At 48.7% G+C, this 16,242-nt stretch overlaps 1 protein-coding gene across 1 annotated transcript; it reads right to left on the bottom strand.

The window, feature by feature from the left end:
• Positions 1 to 11,873: 11,873 nt before the first annotated feature.
• LOC120680252 (indole-2-monooxygenase-like) lies at positions 11,874 to 15,292 on the bottom strand. The gene is made up of 3 exons (XM_039961863.1): positions 14,780 to 15,292; positions 13,712 to 14,149; positions 11,874 to 12,778 (listed from the first exon to the last, which is right to left on the bottom strand). The coding sequence occupies exons 1-3, from the start codon at positions 15,275 to 15,277 to the stop codon at positions 12,122 to 12,124; spliced, it is 1,593 nt and encodes a 530-aa protein (XP_039817797.1). The 5' UTR covers positions 15,278 to 15,292; the 3' UTR covers positions 11,874 to 12,121.
• Between the last annotated feature and the right edge of the window lie 950 nt (positions 15,293 to 16,242).

The following is a 16,242-nucleotide window of genomic DNA, read 5'->3' as shown; positions in this document are numbered from 1 at the left end:
GTCTGCGTCACGCTCAGCAAGCTCAAGCCGGCACATCAAACGCGCTGATGACAACGAGATCGAAGGGCAAAGAGCGGGAACTCACCGCGCAAGAGCTGGAAGAGCAACTCAACAAGCTCAGAGAAGAAGAGCTTCGCTGCAAGGCAATGCGGCAAGCCATCCATGATCGTCTGGCGATGATGCAGCCCCCTCGCCAAGCCCCGAAGCCCGTGCTGCAGGCACCTCAACCCCAAAGGCTTCGCCAACAACCCATTCTCATCGAGGAAGATACCTACTCGGATGAAGAGGAAGGCGAGTACGCGATTCCGCATCAGCATCGGCCACAACAAGGCCTTGGCACTCCTTTTTCAGCAGAGTTCGAAGAGCTCCCGTGGCCTCCACGCTTCAACCCAACAATCCTCCCGCAGTTCGATAGAGACTCCGACCCAAAAGATTTCCTCCTCATGTACGAAGCGGCCATCGAAGCAACTGGAGGCGGCCCTGCTTGCAAGGTTAAAGCATTCATTCTTTCACTAAAGGGCCTCGCTCAACACTGGTACTCCAACCTCCCAAGTGGCCACATCCACACCTGGGACCAACTCCGAAGAGAGCTCACTGCTACTTTCCGAGTGCCGAAGCCCGAAGAAGTCAACTCATGTGACTTCCACAACTTGAAGCAAGAAGGGTCCACCCTACAAGAATACTTGCATCGCCTCGTCAGGCTTCGTGCAAGGGCTCCAGATGTAGCAGAGAAGACCGACATCGAAGCCGCCATCGCTGGCTTAAGCCTTGGCCCATGCGGGGAGTACCTCGAGCGCCGCAAGCTGAAGACCCTGAACAGGCTCTTCGAGATTATGCAAGAGTATTGCATCTCAGACAAGAGTAAGCGTCGAAGAATCGAAGAGATGAATGAGAAGAGATCGAGCAATCGTGACCGAGCAAAGCCACATCAGGCTGAACAAGACAAGACCCCAAAGGCCGTGAACACGGTCTCCGGTGATGAAGCTCGCGACTCCCGGCCTCAAGACAATAGAGGAGGGAGGATCGACCGAAGCAATTCCAACCGCGGCCGTAGAGAGAACTCCGGATGAATGCAGAAAGTACCATACTGCTGCATCCATGGCAGAGACAAGGGTCATTGGACGAATGACTGCCCCCTCGTCAAAGAGAAGAAAGAAGAGTTTGATCGAAGCACAAGCACCCAACCGCTGAAGCCCGTCAATTACACTCACACCAACCAGCCGCGAGGCCCGCCCCCACAAATCCAGTGGCAGCCTTCGCAACAACCTCATTGGACTTCGGCATATCCCACTTTGTCCCCATCTTTCCCAACCTTCCATTACAACCCCACATATACCCCCCCAGCTCTTCCGGCCCCTTCGGCACCCCAACTCCCACAAATCCCAACCCCTTCGGCGCCACATCAAGAGTGGCATCCACCACCCACGCAGCAAGCTCCCACCTATCTTCCCCCACCTCCCAAATTAGAACCCGGCACAGTCCCAAAAAGAGCCAACAACCCCGTCAGAGTCACGGTAAATGTCATTAATGCCATCTCCGGCGGGTCCAACGAGCCTGTGCACGAGATGAAGCGGCAGAGAAAAGAATATCTCCACACAGTCTCACACATGTGCGAAGGCAAACATTTCCGCACCCCTTGGTCCCATGTCCCAATCACATTCTCCGAAGCCGACCTCAGGCTTCAACACTACCCACACAACGAACCCCTCGTCATCCGCGCCAACATTGGCAGAAATTATGTCCACTTCGCGGGAAACGATGTAGGTCGAATCCTTGTTGACAATGGTAGCTCCGCAGATGTCCTCACTTGGCAATGCTTCGTCAAGATGGGGCTCACAGAGAAGAACCTGCACAAATCTCAGTACCCACTCATTGGCTTCGGAGGGAAAAGGATTGAGGCCTTAGGCAAAATAGAGTTGAATGTGACCTTTGGAGAAGGCAACACCCAGAGAACGGAGCTCATAACCTTCGATGTTGTGGACATAGCCTACCCATACAATGCCATCTTCGGCCGCAACGGCATCATCAAGTTCGCGGCATTCATCAATCAAGCTTACCTTTGCATGAAGCTGCCAACAGCCGGTGGAGTCATTACGATCCTCGGCAACCAAGAAGAAGCAAGAAGATGCAAAGACAATGTGGCGTGTGCCATGAAGAATGTACATGCAATTGAAGTTGTCAACATTGAAGAAGAGTAGGAGGAAACGAAGCCCTCCAAGTTCAACCAGCCCCACAAAAAGGGAGTCATGCCTGGCGAATAGACAAAGAAAGTCCCGCTTTACGAAGATGTCCCCGATCGCACAGTGACGATCGGCAGGGGGTTTGAGGGAGCCGAAGAAGCCAGGTTAATCCAGTTCTTGAGAAACAACCAGGACGTCTTCGCATGGTCGTCTTCGGACCTGTGAGGCGTCAGCAGAGAAGTCATGGAACATGAGCTAAGGGTCGACCCAAATTTCAAGGCCCGCAACAAGTTCTGCCCGAAGGATGAGTTTCCCTTGCCTCGCATCGATACCTTGGTGGATGCAGCCATGGGGTCGGAGATGTTAAGCATGTTAGATTGCTTCTCCGGCTATCACCGGATCTTCATGAAGAAATCAGATGAAGAAAAGACCAGCTTCACAACTCACTTCGGCACATATTGCTATGTAAGAATGCCTGAGGGGCTTCACAATGCAGGATGCACATTCAACAGAACCATCGCAGTGGTACTTGACACCCAGCTGGATAGAAATATTTCTGCGTACGTCGATGATGTTGTCGTGCAAAGCAAAAAGCGCGAAGATCACATCTCAGACCTTCGCGAAACCTTTGCCAACCTCCGCAAACACGGGCTCAAATTGAACCCAGAGAAGTGTGTCTTCGGTGTGAGAAGAGGAAAGCTTCTGGGATGTATAATCACAGAGAGAGGCATCGAGGCAAATCCCGTGAAGATTGAAGCCATTTGAAGAATGCAGCCACCCACGACGAAGAAGGGGGTACAGAAACTGACAGGTCGTCTGGCCTCGCTGAACAGATTCATTTCGCGGTCAGCAGAGAAGTCACTCCTTTTCCTCAAGTTGCTGAAAGGTTCCAAAAATTTTCACTGGGGGCCTGAGCAAGACAAAGCCTTTGAAGATCTGAAACAGTACCTGGAGAACCTCGTGGTAATGACAAGCCCTTTGTCTGGAGTAGAGCTGCTGCTATACATTGCGATTTCAAGCTCTGCAGTGAGTGCAGCATTAGTCAAAGAGGGAATGGTCGAAGAGACCTTGAAGCAGTTACCAATTTACTTCGTATCCAAAGCCCTTAGTGGATTGAAGTTGCTATATTCAGAAATGGAAAAGATGGCCTATGTGGTGGTGATGGCAGCTAGGAAGCTTCGGCATTATTTTCAGAGTTTCAAAATCAAGGTCCCAACATCTTTCCCCCTTCGAGATATGTTTGAGAACAGAGAGGCCTCCAAAAGAATTGGGAAATGGGCAACACAGTTAGCATCACACACTATCGATTTTGTCCCGCAAAGCGTAATCAAGTCTTAGGTCCTGGCAGACTTCATGGCTGACTAGACACCATCAGCACCTTCGTAGAGCCCTCCGGTCATCGAAGCAATCTGGCAGCTAGAGTGTGATGGAGCCTACTGCAAGAATGGCTCAGGCGCTTCGGCAGTCCTCACAGCACCTTCGGGGACACAACTCAAGTATGCAGCAAGGCTGGACTTCCCAAGATGCACGAACAATGTCGCTGAATACGAAGGCTTGCTTCTAGGCCTTCGCAAGGCACGAGCACTTGGAGCGAGGAGGCTATCTATCAAGTCCGACTCCGAGCTCATCACCAACCGCATTGGCAAAACTTACAGAGCACTAAAACCTGAGCTAGCGAAGTATTTGGCAGCGGTCTGAAGCATGGAGAAGTATTTTTTGGGTTTCAGCGTGCGAAGCTTCCCCAGACTACAAAACAAACAGGCAGATGTTTTGGCGAAGGTTGCAGCTGAAAATGATCCATTGCCTCCGAATGTGTTTTTTGAAACACTCAAGAGCGGCTCAGTAAATTGCGCCAAAGAGCTAGCAAAATTTGTCAATGCCATCTATAGCGAAGATTGGAGATCCACAATAATGGCCTACCTTCGGGGACACATCATCCTGGAGGATGAAAAGGAAGAAAAACAAATGTCCCTTCACGCACGAAGCTACTCAATCATCAACGACACATTGTATCGAGGGGATGTCTGCGCACCTTTGTTGAAGTGCATCTCGCAAGTCGAAAACAAACAGCTTCTACAAGAAATACACACAGGCATGTGCTCTTCACACATTGGAACGAGGGCTCTGGTGGGAAAAGCCTTTCGCGAAGGGTTCTATTGGCCTTCGGCAGTGGCGGATGCCTATGAAATTGTGCGCACGTGCCCTAACTGTCAAAAGCATGCTCACTACAGCAAGTTCCCGCCAGAAAAAGTCCACCTGATATGACCAGTCTGGCCCCTCGTGCGATGGGACATCGACATCATGGGCCCCCTGCCAACAGCTCCAGGCAACTTCAAGTATGCAGCAGTCACGGTGGAATACTTTTCAAAGTGGATCGAAGCCAAGGCACTTTGAGATATCATAGCCGCAACTTTGCAGAAATTTTTCTAGCAAAACATAGTGTGCCGCATCGGCGTACCCAAAGAAGTTACAGTGGACAATGGCAAGCAGTTTGATTGTACCACGTTCAGGGAGTTCTATCATCAATTGGGCACCAAGTTGTGCTTCGCCTCAGTGTACCATCCGCAGTCAAATGGAGCCGTTGAAAGAGCAAATGGTATCATCTTCTCTGGGATCAAGAAAAACATCACCGAGCAGCCGAAGGGCAAATTGGTTGATGAGCTACCGAAGGTAATCTGGTCACACAATACAACAGAGTCAAGGGCAACAACATTCACTCCCTTCAAGTTCCTGTATGGCGAAGAGGCAATGACACCAGAAGAACTTCGTCACGGGTCCTACAGAACAGAAGATCCTGACGAAGACATCAAGCCAACAATAGACACAATCGATGCCATTAAAACACAAGCCGCCATCAACCTTGGCAAGTACTAGGAGGAAACCCGAAGGTGGCGCAACAAGAAGATGAGACCTTGGGAAGTCAAAGAGGGCGATCTCGTTCTTCGCCGCATCCCGAAGAGCAAATTACAAGGAAAAATGCACAACAAATGGGAAGGACCATTCCTGGTCACTTCGATGGCAAGACCCGAGGCGTGCAGGCTTCGCACACTCAAAGGAGTCGAAGACCCATACTCCTGGAACAAGGACATGCTTCAGCGCTACTATGTTTAGATTCACTCATTTTTGTAATAAATTGTAATCTCTCCCTTCGCAACTAGTCGGAACAATGTATTCATGGGCCCGTACTATTTTCCTCACAGGGGCAGCCTTCGTACAATCGTTGTGGTTGTCGAAGGTGTGAGGTTTTTAATGAGGCGGCAACCATGTGTAACCCCTTGTGAAATATAAACAAGGTCCCCAAAAAAGAACAGCATGTATCTGAGAAGGCACCGAAGCATCTATCACCCTTCATCAAAGCGAAGGGGGAGTCATCGGTGCATTAGCAAGTGAATGCCACTTGGAGAAATGAGACCAGGGCTTGCGAAGCTGAAGAGCCCGTATCACCCTTTGGTCTTAGTTCTTAATTTTTCCCAGTCGAAAAGACCTTCCGCGCAGAGCGCCGAAGGCATGGAAAGTCCTATCGTGCGAAAGCCGAAGGCCAGGGCCCGCCTAAGCGTGTTAAAGAGCCGAAGGCCGCCTCTACAGAAAAGTCCTTCCGCGCGGAAGCGCCGAGGGCATGGAAAGTCCTATCGTGCGAAAGCCGAAGGCTAGGGCCCACCTAAGCAAAAGAGCCAAAGGTCCCCCTATCAAAAGCCCTTCGGAACAAAGTTCGGAAGGCACTTTACAGTTTTTAACGACGATTTTGGCATGACCCACTCCTCCAAGAACGCAAGAGGGGGGGTGGCGCTTCGCGAATAAATACGTTGCGCACTTGCAGTTTTAGGTCACCCCAAAAAATAGAGAGAGGGTGGTACTTCGCAATTAATCAGAGGCTTCGGCCAGTTTGTCAGGCAAATCTTGAATACAAACATTAAAATTACAAAGGGGGGCTTCGCACAGTCGAAGACCCATACTCTTAACACAAAAGTGTCGCCCTCCAAGAACGCAAGAGGGGGGGGGGGTGGCACTTCGCAAACAAAATACAATGCGTCCTCGAAGGGACAAACTTTTCATTAACAATGGTGGCGCTTCGCAATCACTATCATCACATTTCAACTAAACTCTGGGGCTTCGCCAAAATTTTCACATTGGTTTTTACACAATCACATAGAACATTAAAATTACATAGGGCCTTCGCCCATTTATTCCGACATCACAATTGACTCTTCCTCTTCAAACACAACGCGGTCCACCTCGTCAATGACTCTGCGGACCGCAGTATCTAAGATGTCTTCGGCCAGTCTTCGGAGATAGGCTTCAAATCTCGGCCCTGCAACGAACGACGGCTTCGATCAGTTGCCTTGCGTGAAGTCATCTTCTTCTCTATACATGAAGCAATAATCGCCATGGAGTTCCTCCACGGGCTCTGGCTTTGGCTCAAGGAGCCCAGCGGGCGGCAAGTACGGAACATCCGTGTCTAACATGCATTTTATTTTGCGACAAATAGTGTGGTCCCGAAGGACCTCATGATGTTTGTCTGCGTCGCGCGTGAACCTTTCAAAAAACGCTTTAACTGCGCGTTGCGGCAATCATAAGCACGCTCCTTAAACATCCAAAATTCCGCGAAGGTCATCCAAGGCCGATTCGCATTAAATTTGTGCCACATAGCGCCAGAGATAACAAAATTCCCGTGTTTCATCCGCAAAGGCAAAATACCTTCGGTGATCCGCGCAGGTGCCGACGCAGGGTCCTGCACATACACCGAAGGTGTTAATTAAAAAGTTATGTTTACACTTCTCAAAATTACATTGCAATTCCCAAAACAAGGCTCACACCTCTCCAACGTCTTCGCCAGCACCGGCGTCAGCCCCACCGCCTGCGCCATCATCGGCATCTTTGATATCATCAGTTGGAGGGCTTCGCCTGAGGTTCAGCTCTTCGGCGGCCCAAGCCTCAACCTTCTCTTGTAGCTAAACATAATTGATGTCAGTATTGATTGGGAGGAGCCGAAGGCAGTAGCTAACGAACAACGGACTTACCTGACTCTTCATGCGCTCGCCTTCGTGCGCGACCAGCTCTCGCACCTTCTCTTGGTAAAATGTCGCCTTCGTCTTCGAGACAACAACTTCGCCACCAGCCGGGGCTTCGAGCAAAGAGCACACCGCAGCCATCAGCGAGCGCACCACGATGCTGGCATTCAGTTCACCGAAGAACTAGCTGCCGCAGTCGACCATGGCCACGTAGCACCGAAGCCATCGGAAGAACTCGATGAGCTCCACGGAGTTCACATCCTCGCCCGCCAGCGGTGGAGCATTGATGCCGAAGCATTCAGAAGCCTGTGAATTTCGCCCTAAAGAGGAAGGGCCCCGTTAGCAACGGCTTGCCAGAATATCCCGACAAGCTATTCGGCGCTTTGACGGCGGTCTTCGGCATCCTTGGCAGCCTCTTCCGCAGCCTGGGCCCGACCGTGCGCCTCCTCCAGCTACTTTATATAGGCCTCCGCCCTTATTCGCACCGAAGCCAGCGACGCTTCGTGCTCATTCTTCTCCCTTTGCAAGGCGGAGACCCTCTCTTCAAGCTCCGTGACGCGCGAGGATGCCCCAACCTCCACCTTCATCTGCCTCCGAGTGCAGCAAGCAGCCATGAAGGACTTCAAAGCGAGGTCCTCTACGCACTGCAAGGCGTTGGCTGCCCTGGTGTTCATCAGCCTTTCCTCCATTATGGGGAAGCAGAAGGACGCCCCGGCTTCGGCCAAGAACTCGCGTTCTCTGTCGCGGTTCTCGAAGCAGAGGCTGCCAACGACTTGACCCCAATGAGCTTAGCCCCAGAGGCCCCCAGGGCTTCGGCCACCGCAGCAGGGTCAGACCTGCCGACGAGGTAGCCACTGCTTTTGCTCGAAGAGCCAGAGCTTGCGCTTGAGGCCGCGGCGGCCGCCTTCTCCGAATCGGCACCCTTAGGCCGGTCTTCGCCACCGTGCCACTATCTTCGCCGGACGTCGAGGATGACTCGCCTTCATCCTGGCCATTCGATATAGCGGCTGCGCTTGTCGGGGCTGCCGATGGAGTCGTCGCGGGCGGCCATGACTCAGCATGCTCGGGAGAGGCAGTGCGCCCCTCGTCCTCGTCGCTCTCCGCGGCCATCACGCTGTACTCCAGAGTAGGAGCGCACCTCGCGGTGATTGGAGACGCAGCGGCCGGAGCTGGACGAGGGGTGACTCTTCGCGATGTTCCTCTTCCTCCACGTCGTCCTCGGAGTCGCCATTGGACTGGAGCGGAGCCGCGCCCAGCAGGGACTCCAGCAGCCGCGACTGCTTCGCCGCCCTCGTGCCAGCGGTGCTTCCTCGCCACTTCTTCTTCTCAAGAACAATGGTGGCACCCCCGCCACCAGTAGCCTTCTGCTATTTCTTCTCTTCGGCCTCTGCCAGGAGCGCTTCGGCTTCGTGGCGGGGCGGAACAATCTCAAAGAAGCTAAACACTCAATTTTTCCGAGTGCCCTCGAGCTTCTCCACCAGCTGCTTGTACTCCACGTTGGCCACGGGACCAACAGCTTCGTCAGCAGTGGTCTCGATGACCTTTGGGTCGACATCTGCAAACAAAATCAAAGAGAACAGTTAAAAAAAGGGGGGAGAAGCGCACCGTCACGACCGATGCTAAAGGACGCCGTAAAATCAGGCATCGGGATGCCTTCGATCCACCTCTCTTCAGGTGCCCAGGAGGTCACGGCCCATCCCTCCTAGACCGGGAAGCACTGGCATGCCAAGAACTCCTCGATGAGATCTCGGGTGCTGAAGTTCTTCGCGACTTCCCGAAGCAAAGCCACAAAGGCATTAGCCTTCGCGGTCTCCGGCGCAGCAACCACTCGCATTTTCCCGAGCAGGGGAATCCTCTCAACCCACAAGGGGCTGGTGTTCGTCTCCGGGTCCACACGGATCTTGTGACAAAACCAATAATTGGCCCAATCTGCGGGCCATTTGTTCCGGTACGCCGGAATGGGGCTCGGAGCCTTCGGCCTGAAGGCGAAGGTGTAGCACCCATACTGAGGCTCCGCTTCACCGCTGCTGTCGTCCTTCTTGTGTACTGTGATGCTCTTCGGCTGGTAATGGATGCAGAAGACCCGCGCGAAGGCTTCGGCCGTAGGTGCAACCCTGCCAGTCTTCGCGAGCAACATAAACAGGTTGAGCCTGACGAAAGACGTAGGCATCATCTGATGCACGTAGACCGTGAAATGATGGAAGATGTCCACGACCACCGGATCCAACGGGAAGCGAAGACCCGCATTGAAAAAGTCACGAAATACCACCACTTCGTCGGGTTCGGGACATGCCTTGCGCTGACCAGGGGGCGGAGCCCGTACCTGGTCACGAGCAACCACCCCCTGAAGGATCATCCCTTCTAGGACTTCGCGAGTCATGTGGCTCTCACAAAGCGCTCGGGTCGGCGGAGGCTTCGCACTCGAGCGAGGAGCCATGTCGGAGGTCGAAGCCGTCGCGACGAAAGACCGAAGACTGGGAAGGTGAAGTAGGCGACGAGGAAAAACCAAGAGAGCAAAAGACGCAGGGCAAACGCAAGGGCAGAAGAGCTCGCACGGAAGTGATCGCCCCCCGGCCCATTTTATAGCCGGGGTCACGCGTCGGCGAACGCGCTCGAGCATGCGAAAAGACGGTGCTGCCCTCGCCTCCAACGGTCACAAATCAGCGGAGTGTATGCCCCAAACGGTCACACAGAAGGGCATCAGCGTCTTTACACAAAATGGCGACTCCTCGATCCAAACACAAAATTAAAAAAATAAAAATGAAAATCAAATATTAAAATTACTTTCAGTTCACACAATGCCCCTCGGAGTTATTTTGAATTGCAGGAACTCCGAATGGTCGCAGGCGAACATTCGAAGGGTGCCTCTTGGAGCACGCCGTTTCGCGCGCGCAAGTCTGGGCCACACCCGCTCCAAGGAACGGTCGTGGCCACGAGGGGCTACTGTTGGGGACGCCACCTTCGCTTGTCGCTGAAGGTACTCGACTACTTGTGAGATGAAGCTGTGCAGCGTGGCAAAAACAAGCATCGAAGCTGAAGGGGGCTAATCCGAAGACCCAAGGGCGAAGGGTAGGCGAGTCCCGCCGAAGGCCGGTGAAGAGGCTAGGTGTCCCGGCGAGGAGATGCGCAGCGAAGCGATCCTGCGGACGTACATCGGAAGGGAGTCGAAGAGTGAGCCGATGAAGGCCCTGGCGACGAAGAGGCGCAAAGCGAAGCGGACCCACTGTCAGGAGACTGTACGGGATGTTGAGTCCAGCTGTATTCCACTACATGTTGACGGTTTTGTAACATTACCAGATTACCCCTGGAATATTCCTAGATGCTGGCCGTTAAGGGGCAGTTAGGGGTTTTAGGCCAATGAGTAGGTGAGCCGTTGGGCTATAAATACCCCCCTGTAACTGTGTGATGGGACATTGAATACAAGGCAGTTACGCCAGTGCGTTGATTTTTGTGCTGTTACTATGGTTGTCACTTCTCTATCGAGGCTTCGCCCTCATCTAACCGGGCTGTTGTGATACTTCTTCGCCCCAAAGGGTATCTTACACCAACAGTTGGTAAGTTCCGAGTCGAGCAACATAGATAGGTCCAAGGTTGACGGCACATCACTTCTTCCTCTATCTGTTTTGCTCAAGTTATCGAATATCTTAGATTGTAGGTTTGCAGCCCATCGCTTTTGCCTATGTTTAATTTATTCACTAGTTATCGATAATTGCTTTTTCTTGTTAGATTAACCTGTTTAGTCTAGCTTGTTTTAGCTTTTATCACTAGTTATCCAGTTTAGATCTATCGTTTCTATCAGCTACTTACCGTGATTTCATCATTACAGCCGATTGGATCTAGATCTAGGTGTTGTTTTCAAGCTTTGTTATGTAATTAACACTACTTGGACGGTTAGATCGGCTACTCCTTGATCGATTGCCTGTTTATATGTAGCTCTATGGAAAGATTCGGAACACCAGCCCATACGTTTCGGTATTTAACAATTATGATCCCTTGTCAATTGCAGGTCAAATTGACTGGCACACCAAGCACCTACACAACGTCAAGTGGTTTCTGTGCTATGGACCAAAGCAGATCTCCTAAATCCTTGCATGTGGCTGTGCAGAGATCCGGCTGATAGATTTTTGCATCAACCCCATGGATGCACTGCAAGGAGAGGTTGAAGTGTTGTTTAGAGCTGGAAGAAAAGCCCCCTAACAATAATTATCTTGAATTCGCCACCAACCTGGCATGGATCGTACTAGAATAAAGAGGGGGCATGTCCTATACCTTAGAACTGTTTTGGTGCACTCGAGTTCGAATAGGACTAGTCAATGCAGAAGGAAATTACCAAGATAGTGTCTGCGTAGGACTCCTAAGCTCGTATTATTCTATATTTCCTTGTAACCCCTGTCCCCAAGAGTATATAAGGGCGGGCAGGGCCACCCCCCTCCAAGGCAGATAACCAACAATCTACAATTTAGGTAATACAAACCACCAAATAGGACGTAGAGTATTATGTAACTCACAGCCCCGAATCTATCTAAATCTTGTGTTGCTTGCATTTTGAGTTCCTGATATCGGCGACAACCTTTCTACAAATCTACCATCTCAGGGTATCATTCGGTGGGCTTGATGGTAAACCACTGACAGATAGCGTGCGGCTGGGACAATTGGATAGCCAACTCGGAATCACAACGATAACTCCTCACAACATATTTCCGCTAATATAATCCAGATCGAATTATTCTTTCTACCATGCATATATACACTACTGAGTTCAAGCTTCAATCCACCTATATAACCTGTCCAGATGAATAAGGTGAACGGGGATGCATGAATTGTGTTTGTACCTACAATAGCTAGTTAAGGCAGCATTATTGTATATATTATAGCTGCTATACAGGATATGTATGGGTAATCGATCGATGGGGTGATAGACAGATCAATCACTCAGGGATCAGCCTCAGTAATTTGCATGGAGTGGCCACCACGTGGTTTTGGAAATAGTATGAGCTTCTCCTTTGGACGGACTGTCACTCCAAACACCTCTGTCAAATCAATATCCTTGGCCTCCATGCCATTTGGCAACTGCCAGTCAAAACAATACATGAGGTTTGCCAGCATGATCTCAACAGTGGCGAAACCAAAGTTGAGGCCAGGACAGATCCTCCTTCCAGCCCCAAATGGCACAAACTGAAAGTCGTTCCCTTTAAAGTCCATGGCCGCAGCACTTCCACCGTCCATGAACCTCTCCGGCATGAACTCCTCCGGCTCCTCCCATGACTCTGGATCCCTGCTAATAGCCCATGTGTTAACGATGACTCGAATGCCGGAGGGGATTGTGTAGCCGTCAACTACACAGTCCGCCATGGAGATGTGAGGGAGGAGGAGCGGGGCAGGTGGGTGCAGCCTTAGTGTCTCCTTCACTACGGCTCTCAGATAGACCATGCTAGCTAGGTTCTCTTCCTCGACCGTTTCATGACCCTCTGGTACGTGCCTCCTGACATCACCTTGTAGCTTGGTCATGACCCAAGGGTTACGCATGAGCTCGACCATGGCGAACTCCAGGACTGAAGATGATGTGTCTGTGCCCGCGCCAAACATATCCTGTGTGTATTATATATGTTATTCATCACAATGTATATATAATAAATTAGAACTAGAAGATGATCGCTTGAGTATTATATTATATTATATTCTCAAAGCTAAGGTTATATAGACTAGAAACTCATGCTCCCGCACGAGTTAATTAGAATTAATATAAAAATAAAGTTTGTAGTTAATAATTATAATTATCTATCTCACGTCCTCTTTCATCAAATAAATATTTTAACACATACTAAAAAATACATATTTATCATTACCTAGTTGCAATAGGTTTCATTTTGCATCACACCTCCGACCCATATGTGTTTGATATATATTTAATTAAACTATTTGTGAATGTGTATTCTTACTTCTTCCATCATATATGAATACATGGTGATACATATCATGGATAGTATTTTTAGTTAAACATAAACAATATATTAATACTAATTGAAATAGTAATTTAGAATTTTATATTGGTGCAATTTAATACTTTTTATTATTATATGATTTAGATTCAGATTTAGAGATTACTTAACTTTTAATAATGATATAATTGGATAATTTATATGCAAATTTATGTGGTATTTTATAAGTGGGTAATTTACACAAAGATTAAAGAGTTATTTTATATTTTTTATAATGACAGAGGTGGGAATTTAGATACATATTTAGGAGGTTACTTTAGTCTATTTTTGTAATGGTAGAGGTGGATAATTTATTAGAAATGATAACTGATCTAATGACTATTATGATTATAGGGTTACTTTAGATCTTTTAAAGTGATAGATGTGGGTAATTTATTAGAAAAGATATGATTTTTGCAAGACTTTTTCGGATTTCTCTATTTTTTAGAGGGTACACCTAGGATTCTGGTGGCTTCACGTGAGGCATCAAAAGCGTCCTCCAATTAGTAATAGTAAGATTACTGTGGGCTAGTCGATCACTCACCATCAAGATGGCCTTGATATGATCTCTGGTGATACCATACTCTTGCTGAACGGAGAGCAACACATCGGTGAAGTCACTCTCTTGATCATGATCACCATGCATAGATTTTCTTCTGTCATGGTCGCTTATTATCTTCTCAAGCAACTCATCCCACCTTTCGTGTGCCTCATGGACCCTGTTGCGCAGGAACCATCTGGTGAGGAAGCCTAGCGAACGCGCTAGGATGGGGAAGTAGTCTTCAAGGTTGAATCCTCCAAGCAGAACGGAGTTGGTATTAATGAGCTCCCGGAAGAGCTTGTTCCTGCCTTCCAACCTGAAGAACTTGCCTGACACGGCGCGACTGATGATGTCGTTGGCGAATGTGTTCATCATCTCGCCGATGTCCACGGCTGTGCTTGCAGCTGCCGCCTCCCGGATCTTGTCCATCACCAGACGCACCTGCATATATATGGATCATAGTTTTTTTCTCAAAGAAATTAATAGGAGGGGTGATTCCTCTACTGGATAGATATATTATTAAAAAGGAAATACAGCAGTGGACAAGATGTCCTAAAAGAGTTTAAACTATCTACTCCCTCTGTTCTGAAATATAAGTCATTTTGGTTTGTCCTGAGTCAAAGTGTTCCAAGTTTGACTAAATTTATAGAAAAAAGTAATAACATTTTGAATGTCAAATGATAATAATTAGATTCATTATGAAATATACTTTCTTAATTTACTTATTTGATGTATTAGATGTTAGTATTCTTTTCTATAAATTTGATCAAACTTAGACTATTTTGACTTAGGATAAACCAAAATGACTTACATTTCAAGACGGAGGGAGTAGCCAAGAAATTATTGACTGTACATCAATCAGAAATTATTGAACCGAATTAACATATTAGTCAATGAGGTCAATAACCGTACGTGCACAATAGTTATAACTAAAAATTTATCCAGCAATTAGTTTGGTCTAGCTATAGGATGTGACAAGACCCATATATATATACACACACACACACATACCTTACAAAAGGACATGTGAATGCTGAATTAGCTAGCTTAAGCAAGCTGGAATCACCATACCTCTTCTTTGCGGCCATGGCGGTAGGAGTGCACCTTCTTGACGGTGAAGAGGTGTGCGGTGACGAGCTTCCTGGCCCGACGCCAGTGTTCGCTGTAGGGAGCCAAGGCGATGTCAGATGAGCTGTACAGGAGAGTGTTGGTGAGGGCGGTCGTCGGGCGCGAGGCGAAGATGTGGTCGTAGGTGCGCATGATCGCCTGCGACGCGCGCGGGGACGACACGACGAGGTTGGGGACGGTACCGAGGCGGAGGAGCATGAGGCCGCCGCCGGCGTGCTTGGCGGCGAGGTCACGGAGGGAGACGTGCGGGAGGGCGCCGACCAGGTGCAGGTGGCCGATGATGGGAAGCGCCGGAGGGGAAGGCGGGAGCTTCTGCGCGGTGCTGCCATCCTCGTTGCTGGGACGGCGGTGGCTTGCTGATCGGGATGCCGAGTGCAGCAGCAGGAGTGGGACGACGAGCATGATGAGTAGTTGGTATGCCACCTCCAGGGGACTCATCATGCTTGCTGATACTTTAATTTGATCCTTGGAGATTTTTATTTGTTCCATTCCAACTTCCAACAATGAATCCTATCTTATATATAATTAGCCTTAGAGGTAGTACTAGAGGTTCAGCTGCTTGGTATTTCTGCTACCAAAGATGGCTGCAATGACATCGGTGCATGCAGTGAACCGGCGTCGACTCACTGCATCAAGATTCAGTCTACGTTAAGCTAGGTTGTACGTCATTGTTGGGTGTGAAGAGCTTCTAGGCCTCTAATTTTCTTTTAGCAATTAATGATGACACAATCATTACGACTAACTCAGCGGCAATCTTGTTTGTGCAACGATGATTTTTCATAGTATTCTTGGCTCAATTATTGGGGTTTGCGTTGTATTGCTACAAAGAATATGCTAATGGTCGGAAGGTCGGAGCGTGTCGTTGTATTCCCCGTTACAAAATACATATCAAGACAAAATTCATGGTGGAAAAAAGAGATTGCAAAAGACTAAAGTACACCCGGCAAGTCACATTCATTGGACCGTCAATTATTAATTGGCCGGTTCATTCTAGCTAACAAGTTGCCTCAAAGTAATTATTTTGCAACTGTTTTTTCCTAGCCATTTGCTGAAGATCCAAACATCCTTCCCTTCTCTCTGACGAACATGTTCACCACTTCACCGGTATGGGCTATCTATTATATATTCTAGCATGTTCTCTGAAATCCATATTTATCCTTATCTAGTTGCGATAGATTTCATTTTACATCACACATCATAATGTGTTTGATATATATTTATATAAACCATTTGTTTGTAAATTAATATTCTTATATCTTCCATCCTACAGAAACACATGGTGACACATATCATGGGTAGAACTTTTATATAAACAATAATATAAATATTATATTAATAATGATAGAAATAGTAATTTAGAATTTTTTGGTGCATTCTAATATTATGTTATAATTATACAATTTAGA

This window comes from Panicum virgatum, chromosome 6N (genome assembly GCF_016808335.1).
Source record: "Panicum virgatum strain AP13 chromosome 6N, P.virgatum_v5, whole genome shotgun sequence".
NCBI classification, from domain to species: Eukaryota; Viridiplantae; Streptophyta; class Magnoliopsida; order Poales; family Poaceae; genus Panicum; species Panicum virgatum.
The sequence above is the reverse complement of the archived record's forward strand: the minus strand, read 5'-3'. Positions and strand labels throughout refer to the sequence as shown.